We start from the raw sequence: 14,652 nt of genomic DNA, 5'->3' as shown, positions 1-14,652 counted from the left end.
TTGTTTGTTTATTTAATGATGAATAAATATGATTGCTTTAGTCAATCATAAAAACTAATTTAAGTTTAAAATAATGGAAGGATAATTTGATCGTTTTTTAAAATACAATTATTTTTGATGATTTGCAAGAATCTTATTGATATTTTTGATATTTTTAACAACACTATAATTTTAAAATTAATTTGGGAGCAGGTTTCATCTTGACACACTGCCACTTTTTACATGCTTTGTCAGCTTCTATCTTCGCTGGTTCCATATATAATATTATTTTCTTGCTATAATCTTATATCAGAAGGCAGCCCAAATATTAATTTCACCTTAAAAAGAATTCAAATTTTTACTAACTGTGTTGAAAAATATAAATATTTGACTTTAAATCACAACAAAGCGGTCAAAATTCAGGGTATCAAAGATGGATTATATCCTGAATATTTAGATCAGTTAATTCCTATGCATTTAACATACGAAAATCCTCCAGACGGAAACTTCTTTGGTTTTTTAAAGAACTCCGACAAAATTCAATACAGCAAATATTATTCAAACCTTAGATACGTTCCTAGATATGCAACAAATCAAACTAAAGATTTTGTGAATAATTTCAAAGGAAAAATCGCTATCTACAAAAATGCTTATGCGAATGAATTTGGGGAGTTTGCTATAGACAATCATATAATTAGACCTCCATTTGATTCAGCACCAATTGGAATTCGCGCTTATGGAGATGGTCCTGTTGTTTTGGACTGTGATAAAGCATGTGTATTTGGACATACTTGGATGTATAATTTTGGTCATTTTATCCATGATTATTTATCTCCTTTGATGATAGTTCCAAGTGATTTCTTAGAAGAATGTGTTGTCATCTTATCAGAACAAACAAGAAAATTTGGTGAAGATGTTCTTAAAGCAGTTGGTGTTCGTCGTTATATCTATCTTACACATAACGAATGGGTCCATGCTGATCTTCTCGCTGTTGCCATTGAAGGTCGCCCACATCTTATGCACTTTGGTGTTCCTCTGCAAAAACTTGTTGATCATTTGAAAATTTATTTTCGAACATTAGACATAAAACCAACCAAATATGTTATTATGAATCGAGCTCTTTCGATTAGAAGACATATTAATAATATTAAGGATCTCATCACAGCTGTTCGAAGTAATATAAAGGAAGTAGAATTCGAGGAAATTGAAGATCGACTTGGATCAATTGAATCATATGCAAAGTTTTATCCATCGATCAAGTGTGTTTTCCTTCCAACAGGAAGCAATGCAGTTAAAACAATTTTCATGCATCCAAACACAGTTGTTATTATTGCAAGCAATGAGATGTTTGACTATGCAGTTGTTTATTCCATTCTTTCTGTTCACATCAAAGTTATTTATTTCATTCATCTTTATAATCACCATGATAGTTTTAATGTTGACATTCCTCTTTCTATTGAAGCTATCAAAGTTGGTGTTGAAACATCAATTACAGGACATTTTCCTAAACCAACACCAAACATCTCATTTATTGATTATATTCACTAGTTTTCAAATCATATATTATTGTTTTATTAATAAAGTATAGAATACAGACTTATTTTAGTTAATGTATACCAACATTTATTCATATCCATAAAAGTAGTTAGTATACCTAAGTCGTGTACTGTGGCACTGCGCGCCTCCGTACACCACTTAGCTGTTTTGACACTTTACAAAACCATTAACGTATATTTTACAACACAAAACGATATTAATTTAACCTTAAATATTTATAAAGCCGCCAACCACTTCACCTCACTAATGTTTTCACAAACGACTTCACTACTGTAAAAAATAAACGTTCTCACTTACAAAAGTATTGCAACTGTTGTGCATGAAAAATAGCGTGACTTCACTTTTGACAAAAAGTGACACTATTTCTGATGGTTTTGTCATTTATTTGTCAGATTTATAAATGGATAATAATGCTGTAAATCAGATATTAATTAAAAATATTTAAGATTTATGTTCGAATTGAAAAGCAAAATGATATTTTTTTAATTGAAAAACGTTAATATCTGATATTTGAAGTTTGTATATTTGTTAGTATCTTAAATTATTGAATGCATACGTTTTTATGTTCTCAATTTTAAAAAAATTGTGAAGAATTTAGTTTTTTGGAGATGGATGTTTAATATTTGTGAGTGAGAATGCAAGCAGGAGTTTGGTACTTTAAGGCTAGGTTGAGATAGATTTCCCATTATATTATCTGTGAATATATTGTTTGAAAATTCAAGATATAAAAATATATTATCAAAAAATTTTATATTTTTAAATACAATAGAGTGGAAGTATAGAGAAGAGATAGCAATGATATATTTTATAATGGGAGGTAATCTGAAGATAAGTAGCAAATTTTATGCGATTTTGATTGGGATTTGGAGGGTGTGAGTATACTATAGCATGTAATAGTATCTCACACCCTCCAATTCTTCCTATGGCGCCGAAAAATTTTTGGTGAAATGCGACGACATTTCACCAAAAAATTTTCGGCGCCATATAGAGAACTATAGTCTGCGAGGTACTGATTCTATCTATGTACCTCGCAGACCATAGTTCTCAGCCAAAATGGCTAAAAATTGGTGCAATGTAAAAAATTGCACCCAATTTTTAGCCATTTTGGCTAAGAATTGGAGGGTGTGAGTACTATAGCATGTAATAGTATCTCACACCCTCCAATTCTTCCTATGGCGCCGAAAATTTTTGGTGAAATGCGACGACATTTCCCACAAAAAATTTTCGGCGCCATATAGAGAACTATAGTCTGCGAGGTACTGATTCTATCTATGTACCTCGCAGACCATAGTTCTAAGCCAAAATGGCTAAAAATTGGGTGCAATTTTTAACATTATTAATAATTGTGAACCCAGAACTCTTCCTTCAAAGTGCCAAGCATCAACACACATTCTCACTCACAAATTTTTAAAACTCATTGCCAAAAATCTAAAAAACTCACAATTTTTTAAATTGATAACCCTCAAACCGTTTCCAATCAATAATTTGAGAGTCTATATGATAATGTAAAAGTTAAAACATTCAAGTATTTAAGGGTATAGTAAACTCAAAATTCTAGAGTTTTGAGAGTGCCAAAAAAAAGGAAGTGGGGCTTCCAGGGGCTGCGCCCCTTCTAGCCCCTAAAAAACCTAGAGGAGAACTAAAAAATTATATAGTAAGAAATTAAAGTTTTTATTCGATAAGAACGACATCGCTATCGTTTCTTCTTCCTCCTCCTCTTCTTCATAGTCAGTATCTGATGGCTCTTTGTCACCACATGACCAGCAACAAATATTGAGCAAATTGTTTCTTTGGTTTTGTTAGCAGGAACTTTTGATGGTCGTAAGACACGAATTCTACATTTTGAAAATGTTGTGCTGAGTTTTCTGTGAAATGGGAAATTGGAATTGTTTCTCCCATGCCAAAACCAGCAATGGACCGAACAAAACATCGTCTTCGACTCTTGCAGGTTGTCAATTGCAACAGTAGTTATTATGTGGGGTTTTCCACATCCTGCAAGAGATTGTCATCTGATAGATTGCTTTTCTTTTCCCTCAGGAACTGAAAGTGTGAAATGGAATGAGAGTTCTCCATATTCATTTGCTTCTTCGTAATAGTTGTATGTTGTAGGATACACCAATTGAAATTTTCCTATTCTTGTTTCCCTCAGGTGTTGTCTATATTGCTTGGGAAAACATAAAATAAATTGCTCTATAGCTTGTGTTGCTATTAGATTGGTTGTAACTGGTAATTTTGAGGCAAAAAGGTCTACAAGAACACCGGGATTTTTTATGTCGTTTTCAATGGGTTTAACAGATTCTATGACTTGTTAAACATTTCACTATAATCTGAGTTGTCTTCGACTCCCCAATTGTTAAGAAAGTTTATACAACAATTTCAGTCTTTTCATGGCGTATTTTCTTTGAATGGATTCGGGTAGCGAGAGGTTACAGTCGTCGGTTTGTGTTTCGTTACTCGAATATTGTTCAAGAGAAATTAAATCTTGAAATTGTGCTCTTGTTAACATACTTGTAGAACTATGTGAAACTTGTTCTGGTGCTGGTTGTAAATCTGTTTCAGATGTTTCTGTTGTGTTTTGAGAAGAGAAAGAACTCAAATTGTTGGACAATTTGTCTTGAATTGTAGAACTATGTGAACTTGTTCTGGTGCTGTTTGGACAACTGTATCTGTTGTGTTTTGAGAAGAAGAACTCAAATTGTTGGACAAATTGTCTTGAATTGTATGAGGAAGTTGCTTTGGTATTATAGGAGGTCGTAAGAGTTTTGAGAATGGGACGATAAGTTGTAGAAATTTAACTGCAGGGTAGTCGACGAATTGTTTGCGACACTTTTTTCTTTCCATTATGAAAAATAAACTGTTTTTTTCGGACTACTCATAGAAAAGTTTAAAATAAACGGTTTTTACCAACGGAGACCCCCTCTATTTTTTTATTTTATTTAATAGTTACCGTTGGCAAACCGTTCCATCTCAAATATTGAATGAACTATAAACGTTTTTTGTTTTCTATATATATACTTTTTTTGTCCAACGGTAAAACTTTTTACACAACGGTTTTTGAGAGTCGTCGCCGTTGACTTTTTTGTAGAGCACTCAAAATAGTATAACTTTGTCCGGACAAGTAAGGGTCTATCGTCGCTACAGGAAAGACAGGCGTTCCAAGGAAGTAAACTTTGAGAAGCCTTTTCCCCTTATAGAATGAGATAGGACGGTTATTTTACAAAACTGACAACACTTTGACCGAGTAGTTTTTTGTGCTGAACAAAAAGTGTCATATAAACATCTGTCAAAAACCGTTTTTTACTTCACTTAAAATGCCACGTAAGCTACGTAAGAATATACGTAAGAGGAAGAGAGCATTGAAACATCCATAAGTAAAACTGACACCACAACAACAGTTGCAACAACAAATGATGAATTACCCCACTATGTGCAACAATAAGGCAACCCTATGCTTTTAAACCGAGTTATTGGTGCACAGAGTGGAGGTTTAAGAGCGGCACTTTTAGCGAAAATGGCAGGCTATGGTGGAGCTGCAGACGGAACAGCTTATAACCCTCAAAGTCAAATGAATTTGAGTTCACTCAAAAATCAAATAACAGATGTCAAAAAGTCAAACATAGACATACAGAAACAAATAAGTGAAAACGAAAAGAAACTAGAATATGACAGACACACAAAGAAACTCAATGAGTTAAACGTAGAGAAAAAGAAGAAGAAGAACAACTGAAAGAACTAAGTACAGAGGAATATGCGAAAAAAGTGTCAGAAAAAGCAGCAGAAGTAGCAAAAATGGAACAAGATGTTATAAATTTGAAAAACCATACTACTCAATATAAAGTACTGAAAGATGAAGAGATAAAACAAAAAGCCCTGAAGACATATATGGATAGCGATGAGTATAAAAAGAAAGTTGAAGCAAATGTAAAGGCAGAAAAACTTTTACAGTTGCAAAACCAAACCGTACAGTATGAAACTTAGCACAAGAAAGTAAAAATAACGACGCAGCCATGCAAAAGGCAATGAAAAGCGCAGAATATATAAAAGCTAATAATGACTGGTTAGATGCCCAAGCCAACGCTAAAGCAGCCCAACTATATAGGGTCAATAAGGACAAAAATACAACGGATGAAGACAGTTCAAATGAAGCTTTAATGAATGCTGACTTTAAGAACGCCTTCGAAGCTCTTCATAGTAAGGTGAAACTAGTGAACGACTTCTCATCTGGAAAGAAACTGAAGTCTGAAGGTTTCGACAAAGAGTTAAGAGAAGTAGCACAAAATATGACGAAAATAACAGATGCAGCAACGAGACAGGCAGTTAAAAGTGCCTATGACGCCGTTAGAGCAACTGTTGTGGAAAGTCAAGAAAAAGAGTTACAACAGACCAAAACAGACCTAGTAAATGCTTTCTTAAAAACGAAAAGTCAGGTAGGACATTATGCTGCAGATGGAACATATGTGCCAGCTGGTGGAACTTATATACCACCAAACCCTCCAAGAGAAGCACCTGCACCAGGACTACCTAAAACATTTACATCGTCACATGGACACAGACACAGGCATGCACCAAAACCAACACAACAACCAACAGTTCAAAACCCTGCACAACAACCAACAGTTCAAAACCCAGCACAACAACAACAACCAAAACCAACAGTTCAAAACCCTGCACCACAACCAAAACCAGCACAACAACCACCTCCACAACCAGCAAAGCAACCAACAGTTCAAAATCCAACACACAACAACAACAGTTCAAAACCCTGCACAACAACCACAAACAAGCAAGGACATAAAAGAAGTAGAGAACAAGGAAACCAAGAATTCTTAAAAATGCTTAAGGAAAATTATGGTTACCCAGATACTCTTGACTTTAGTGACAGATATAAAGAAGCTATTAGAAAGTTCAAGGAAGGAAATACTGACCCGAACCTATTTAGCTTAATGGTTCAGCACCAAATGGGATATAATTTCAAACCTGGAAAATACAAGCTCGCTAAGGGATATGATTTAATAGCATATCATCCAAATGACATGGATGAATTTACTCCGAGATATTTGGTGTCAGAGATAAATGATATTCAACTATCTTCATGAAACGCGTAAAAAATAGAGACGGAACGAAAGAAGAAGGGTTATGAATGCGGATGGCTTAAATAGGGAACTTGTTAAAAACGGTCTCGGAATATATGAAATGCCAGCAGATGAGGTACAAGAAACTCCACAGGAAGAAGTTCAGATACAACCAGACATGGAAGAAATAGTTCAGCAACAACAGCTAGAAGAGCCTGAAGGAAACGAACAAGTCCCTCCTTTGGAAACTAACTTCACAGAACTAGATGAAGATTTGGAACAGCCGAAAAATCTTGACCCTCAACAAGAGTATGCGGAGAATATGGAATCTTTCCAAGAGTCTAAGAAAAATTCGGCTGACATAGTAGAAGAATATCGAAAAATGTTCGCCGACATACAAAAGACTCCAACATCAGATGAAAATATTCAGCATAGAATGGAAGAACTGAAAGAAAATGTACGCAATACAAATAACCTTTTTTACTTACGACCATATAACGTTCAATCTTTGGCTGAACTCGGTGAAAATAAAAGGTTAAATTTCAACAAAAACATATAGAAATGAAACATTGTTTAAAGTTCATTCAGAACCTAACCAATATGGAAACAAACCTACTTTGTTTCTGCAGACTATGGAACTACAATGAGATGGGGTCATAAAGCTAATCCGGATAGGTGGTTCATAAACTTACAAACCAATTCCAAGAAGTTGTAGACGCAATGGAAGTGAATGGTGAACCAGATATAGCTGGTATTTTCAGCGCGGCTTTAATGCCATTGAAAGATATGAAACATGCAGATATTTGGACCAGTATGAAATGAACATGGCTGATGGAAATATAACCCCTGACGTTCTAGAACATTTATCTCAAAGAACTACACGAACCATAGAGATGGTATATTTGGTGAAGAGTTTAGAAAGAAAGTTAGGGAGATAGAAGGAAGAGAACCTATTGTACATGACCTTGCAAACGAAAGTTTACAAAATGTCATAAAAACTTACTTTGCAGACAATGAACTGAGAAGGGATGAAATTTTAAGAAAACTCAAATGGACAGTACCAAATGAAATGTTAGTATTGAAAAACATGTTCCTTGACAAAATAAAACCACACACAGAAATAAATGACGCAAGACTGAAACATTGGGTAAAAGCTTTCCCATTCACAAAAGATATTATTGGTAACATGGAAAGAAAACCAGAATGGCTACAAAAACATATATTTGGAAACGAGCTTATTCCATATGGACAAGCTATTTTTGAAGAGCTTGAACCGGAAACTCAGGAAAGAGTCATGCAAACAATACGCGAAGACTCAAATACAAACTATGACAAAATCTTTCTAGATATAGGTTACCTGAGATGGGCGCAGAGCCCAAAGGCAAAAAGGACATGGGAAATTTACAACATACTAGGTGAACATGAGGCAAAGATGCACAAACTTGAAGCAGAGGGCAAGTTACCAAAAGCGACACCAAAGAAGAAGAGAAGAGTAGAACAAAGTGAAAATAGTGAAGAAGTAACTTCATCTAGTGAAAGTAGTGCCAATGAAGGAAAAAGAAGAGTTAAAAACTCAGTCAGGAAGAAAGTAAAGCTTGGTACGAGTGGGTTCTATTATACACATAAATTCAACTATTCTATATTTTTACCCAATGAATGTACGCCGCTCAGAATATAACGCCAACAGTTTTGGATGCCATGAACGGAAATTTTCCGAATGGTATAACGAATGCGACAATGCCATTAGAAGGTCAGAAATAGTTCCTGGAACTTACGAATATACAACTGCTGTTTCTTATGGAAACGTAGGTGAGTTTGAGAAGGTTCTTCAACAACAGTAGATATTGCTTGCGACAGGTTTCATATTATTTCTATTGACAACTCATTCTTATACGTGGAACAAGACATTGAAATAAAACCTTCTGCCAAGTTGTCTGACAAGAAAGGTTGCAATGGAATTTTCTATGTCGGATACCAATATGCTCAGAAGTTTTCATGGGATATAAGATATATTCTAACTCTGACTTAGTTCAAACAGTAACATGGGCAAACTATGAATGGTTCGCTTTGAGAAACTCAGTACAACCACAAGCTAGAGAAACAACAGACCAGTATGCAAAATATGAGAAAATAAGAAGACTTGACCCTAACGTTCCAGGATAATACAACTTTCTGTTCAGATGGAACTGCTGCCACTAAAGTAAAACTGAAACTTAGAGTTCCTTGCATCTTTCCATCTTCAGTTTTTAAAGATACTTGCCAAAACTGGGCAGGAAAAATTTCTATTGAACTTACTCCAAGCAAAAATAACTAAGTCATTGCACCAACACAAACCATTCAGCATTACTGTAGCTGGAACTGGTGGAGCCAAGTTCTGTGACTTTTGCAAAGACAAAGTTGACTATAGACTTGGTTTCTCAAACTTCAACAATGAAGTAAACTATTTATTCAATCTGCTGGAACTGCTTGGGACCCAGTTAAGTTTACATGCGAAGTTTGAATGCAAGAGAATAGAAAGCAGACTTGCAGTCATATTTGGACCCAGATATTTCAAATGCTTTAGCTGCAAAATATATTGCAGTTCCACTTATGTTCCCTATACACCAAATATCTGTCAAGACTTTGCAGGTGAAGTTGGAAACCAAAGTGCTGACCCAGGTGCAGAGAACAGATATTCTTTAACAACTGCAATGAAACATGCAGATACTATGTTTGTACTGTTCAGACGAACTATAAATGACTATTCTTGTTTCTACAACCCCGGTATTAAATATCATAATAACATAGATGGCAAATATATCCAAGAGAAGAATATTCTACAGTTGAGGATATGAGGTCATACAACTTGACATTAGATGCTATGAACTTTAACAACAACTTCACAACAACCATTAACCCTAGAATGCAAAGTTCTATTATGCATATGTGAAAGTATGGACTCATACAGGAGGTCAAAAAACTCAATATACAAAATGGAGACCGTTCAAACTTTTGGCTTGGCATTCCATTTGCTGACTCAGAAGACTTTATGGGTGGTATTTCAACTGTTGGTACTGTACAAATACAATATACTGGTGACAGAGACGGTCCAGATGAACTGAGAGCAAAGAAGTTATACAAACCAATAGCACTTTTCACGGAAGATGCTCTTTTGAAGATTCGTCGATGAAACCTGCTGGGGCTCCTCAGATTGGCATAACGACAGCTTCCATCGAGCAGATTTTGGCAGCAGGTCAGTAAGTTGTTCTTGAACTGACTTTCTCCGTCAAATATTGACAGTACGCCAGTTTTGACATAATATTTGTAAGATAAACTTACCTTTAGAAATATCTGTAAGTTTTGTTGTTATATTTTTGTCAACGTCAAGAACTTTCACCATTTCAGTTATACCAACTTTCTTTGCTTTATGAAAATATTTAGGTTCAGCAAAGACTGCTATTCTATAACATTACCATTGTTTTGTATAAAGAACTATTCTGTCAATGTATTTGTATGTTTGTGTGTGTAAACTTTGTTCTGCTTCAATTCAAAGAGATATCCGAATACGTCCATCTTTTTATTCTAAGTAAAATGTCATTTCCGAAAAATAGAAGCGTAAGTGTTTCAAAAGGTTTAATGGCGGTGGCAGATGTGAAGTTAAAATTCACCAACTCAAACAAACAGTCAAAGTGTTATTGTCAATGTCAAAGACAGAGATGTTGAAGTGGGGAAACCATACGAAGACGAAGATGGTATAACAATTGTTCCTGTAAAAGAACAACCAACATATCCTGAAGTTAGCAGAGACTTAAGTTCTGTTGCAGATATTCGAAACGACTACCAACAACTGAAAACACAACTTCAAACTCAGGAGAAGATTGTCAAGCTTTAGGTATAATGTTAAACTTGGTCGAACACAACCCTGTAAAAGTGAACTCATATGTCATTGCACCTCATGAAGTCTTGAAAGAACTATTGAAACTTTTGACAGAGGCAGACGATATAAACATCAAAGAAATAGAACCCGACATTAGTTGCTGTGGTGTTTCATATAATGTCATTGACAAGATATACGTTATGAAAGGAGGTGAAACGTTGAACTTAAAGTATAGTTTCCCAGACGTCAATAAAATATTGACGACCACAACATTTCATTAAAATTTATTTCCTAAGTAAAAATGTCAAAACTTCTTGAAAGATGTTTGAAGAAAAATAATATAGACTTTATTTCATGTAAAGGACTTTACACACTTTTGAACGATATGAAAGACCCTGTTTTGTTTGTTCGTGTAGACAAAGGAAAGTTCTATGTCTTTACAAAATATTTGAACTTCTTAGACAGAGAACTTCAAGAAACGCCATGTGAAAGTTTAGATGAAGTTCTTCTCCACTTTCAGAAAAACTTTAAAATATATATAAATGGCAGAAGACATATGGTTTATACTATTACGACTAAAAACCCTGAGTCATATAATTCTATAACAACAAACTTACAAAGTCTCAAGGACGGTATTGTAAACTAACTTTAAACACAATGACGACTAAAGCCTGTTTTGCTCTTTTGACACCAGAGAAGACTTTATTGTTGTGAATGGTAAAAAATACTCCTTTGAAGATACTCTACTCAGATATACCACCAACAGGTTTTGTTGACTTTTAATACTTTAAGTACGGGTGTAACATGTGCTGCAACTAAAGCAGGTTTCATTATGTTTGGATGTCCGACTGAGTTTACTATAAACGATATGAGCTATAATACAAAACTTATTTCTGGTTTTTACTACCAACAGTTTCCTATAACAGGAAAAGGTGTCATACAAGGAATGTCTATTCCATTGACATTAAGCACACCAATCTTATAATTGTTTAACTTAGGTTCAAAGTGTTATTCGAATGTCGACAGAAAACTATTATGACCAAAAGATACTTATGCGTATAAACAATACTTTCTCTGCTGGTTTGCCTATTGTTCATTCGAATGCAGAATTTTCAACCTTAGTGAACTCAAACACTTTGGCAAGTAATACGTTGCAATTAGTTGACGCAAACTTTGTTCCTGTAAAACTTTTATGTCCTATGTATTTGTCAATGACGGCAGAAAGTTTCGAATTGGAAGATGCAACTGGTGAAAGTATTGTATTACAGAAACAACTTCAACAACAAATAGCTCAAGAACAACAAATGCAACAACAAAGTCAAGAATAAAAAAAATATTTTTTTTATTTTTATAAAAATGTACAGAATAGATGTTTCAGATTTTTATGACTTCCAAGCATTCAGAAATATGTGTCCATTTAGAGACTATAACAAAGCAGTCGAGAATTTGAAACGTTTAGTCATTTATGTCGACTCTGCCCAGAATGTTATGTTATGAAAGAATGGGATGTAGTCTTTAACAAACCTAAAGCGACAATAGTTTCAGAACAAGAATGTAGACAGAAACTTAAGAAAATAAAAGTCGTACAAGTTGAATGAAGATGTTAGATGCTTGGGATATCTTATTGTCAAAGTTAGAAGATTTTTCAGTTCGAGGTATAAAGTTCTATACACCTTCTCCAAACTTATTCTATCTTCACTGGATATAAATACGAACAAGTAGAATGGAAAAAAAATATTATAAGAAGCTTGGTTAGACCAGTCAAAGAAATTATATTGCAATGGAAACGAAAGAGTCTATGAGTATATCTTATGTTGGTTTGCAAACATCTTACAACATCCAAGTGCTAAAAATGAAACTGCTCTTATTATAATTGGAAAACAAGGAACAGGTAAAAGCACAATCTTTACAGATATTTTGTGCAAACTGTTAGAAGGCTATTCGAACCCGAATATGACAAACTTAGAAAACATCTGCGGTAAATTTAAACTCTTCAATTGAGATAGAAACTTATAGTTTGCAATGAACTTCAAAGTATAGATACAACAAAAAGTTTTGAAACTCAGATGCTTTGAAGAGTCTTATAACAGACAAAGTTGGAGTTGTTTGAAAGAAAATATAAAGACCAAAGAGTTTGTGAAATGTTGCAACTTCATTATGGTTTCAAACAATGCTGTTCCGTGAAGTTAGAAAGTTCTGACAGAAGATATGTAGTTGTCAGAACGTCAGATTCTCATATGCAAGATACAGAATATTTTGACGACTTAGCAGAAACTTTGACATCTGACTTTTACAACCATGTTTCTCATATTTTATGACATTAGATATTCAAAGTTCATTCCAAGACAAATTCCACATACCGAAGAGAGACAAACATTGTTAGAAGCAAACAAGAGTGTATATGAACTGTTCATAGATGAACACTGACTTTGTGTCATTAGATGAGGTCATTGTACGATTCGTATAAACAATATTGTCAAGAATATGTTATATGACAGCGTCTAACGAACATTCTTGGCAAATGTCAAAAGTCTTTTAGATGTTCAGAATGGTGTATATACAAAGAAAATTTTTTATGAGTAAATTTAAAAAAAATATTTTTTTATCCGATAGAAAAGATGGCAAAATTCATCTCAGTAAATAAGTACATGTCAGGACTTAAAGAAAGAACTAGACCATTCACATATTTGAATGTTTACTTCTACCATTTTTGAAAAGTCTTCATATCAGCAAAGTTTGGAAACATCGAGCCAGTTAAGTTTGCTATTTGTGACTAAAATGGTGCGAAATTTGAAGACTTAGACATAGAAGGTTTTTAGCAGTCAAAGAAAGTTTTGACAGAAGGTTTTTCAAACCTTAAAGAAGGCAAAGCATACAAACTTGTTATACCTTATGAACCAAAGAAAGCAGACGACTATGAATATTATGAGTCTAAGTTGTTAGAAGTTCAAGTAAATTGGGTAAAAAGATTTTAGAGTCTAAGCCAGTGTTTACCTCCTAAAGAGGAAGAGAACATTGACATTGACCCAAAATGTTCTAAAATAAAATTTTTATTTTTACATGTCAAATTTCTTTTTCTCTGGAACTGGTCAGGTTCTTTCTTCTCTCTTCTACTTTCTTTCTTTCTCTTTTCTTTTCTTCTCTCTTCTGGTGAGTTATGTCAAATTTGGCGCAACTATATTTATGTAAAAGTCTCTTTGTCCTTTAATAGCTCTTTATTCTGTTTTCTATTATCATCTCAAGAACAGCGCATGTGTCTTCTTTGCATTCTAAGAAAATTTTGTTGGACTTCAATCTCTCCAAGAGGCGTCTCTCTGTCAACAAGTCTGTCATTGACAAATTTAAGACTTCTCCTGCCTAATGTTTTATGTTCTTGTCATATTCCCAGAAAGAACTTTAGAACAATTCACCTTTCTTGTCTTACATATGAATTTTATGGTCGACAAGATGTTCTGTCGAACAAGCTTGTCTCGAATATAGAAGCGAAATCCTAGACAATTTTCTAAAGATAAATATTTTAATTTTTCTAAAAATATGTTAGAAAAAAGTTTGCTGACATGGACAAGAAATTTGAGAATGTTTTAAACAAGAACAAGAGGAAGTTAGAAAATGCTCAGATAAAACCCATTACATGACAAGTTCTTATTTGCTCAGAATGGTATAACACGTCAAATTGACACCACCTGGGTCGGGTAAGACTTTCACTATTATAACAATGCGCACAAACAAACAAGAACTTAGATGAGAAGAACCATCATTCTATGAGTTAGTTGTCATTTGTAGTACTTCTGGTCAATTTGACCAAACCGTCAATTCGTTCAAAGATATTATAAAGAAGTCTAAGTTAGTATGTATAAAGGATACTGAGTTGTTAGATTGGATAAGAGTACCAAAGAAGAGTTTTGAAGTATAATGCTATAATGAGTATATAAATTCTAAGTTTAAAGACCAAAATGAGGAAATGCAGAGAATATTAGAGAAGAAACACTTCAGAAACAAACAGAAAGAGATAGAATACATTCGAAGAAAATTGCAATCTTACGATTGGAAGACTTACCCTCATAGATGTCTTCTTACTTAGATGACTTTTGCTTCTCATCCTTTGCTTAAGAAATAAGAACAAGATATGTGTCGAATTCTTAAGAAGCTCAGACCTTTAACATCTTCAGTTGTCATTTGTGTACAGCA

The 14,652-nt window shown here is 34.1% G+C and overlaps 1 protein-coding gene and 1 pseudogene across 2 annotated transcripts, besides 3 other annotated features; both read left to right on the top strand.

Moving 5' to 3' along the window:
• Window positions 1-203: 203 nt before the first annotated feature.
• TVAGG3_0045080 (glycosyltransferase family) lies at window positions 204-1,574 on the top strand (the record flags this gene model as incomplete). Its single annotated transcript, XM_001299122.1, has 1 exon — window positions 451-1,527. One exon carries the CDS (start codon window positions 451-453, stop codon window positions 1,525-1,527), a length of 1,077 nt encoding a protein of 358 aa, XP_001299123.1.
• Window positions 1,575-3,069: 1,495 nt separating this feature from the next.
• Window positions 3,070-3,091: a mobile genetic element.
• Window positions 3,070-3,091: a terminal%2Cinverted (terminal inverted repeat of Kolobok-1_TV transposon ID:TVAGG3_0013400).
• A 2,327-nt stretch (window positions 3,092-5,418) lies between these two features.
• TVAGG3_0045060 lies at window positions 5,419-6,637 on the top strand (annotated as a pseudogene). Its single transcript has one exon. A coding segment is annotated over exon 1 (1,219 nt).
• A 558-nt stretch (window positions 6,638-7,195) lies between these two features.
• Window positions 7,196-14,652: part of a mobile genetic element that runs on past the window's edge.

This window comes from Trichomonas vaginalis, chromosome IV (assembly GCF_026262505.1).
Source record: "Trichomonas vaginalis G3 chromosome IV, whole genome shotgun sequence".
NCBI lineage: Eukaryota > Parabasalia > Trichomonadida > Trichomonadidae > Trichomonas > Trichomonas vaginalis.
Note: the sequence above shows the minus strand (reverse complement) of the source record. Positions and strands in the feature narration are given on the sequence as shown.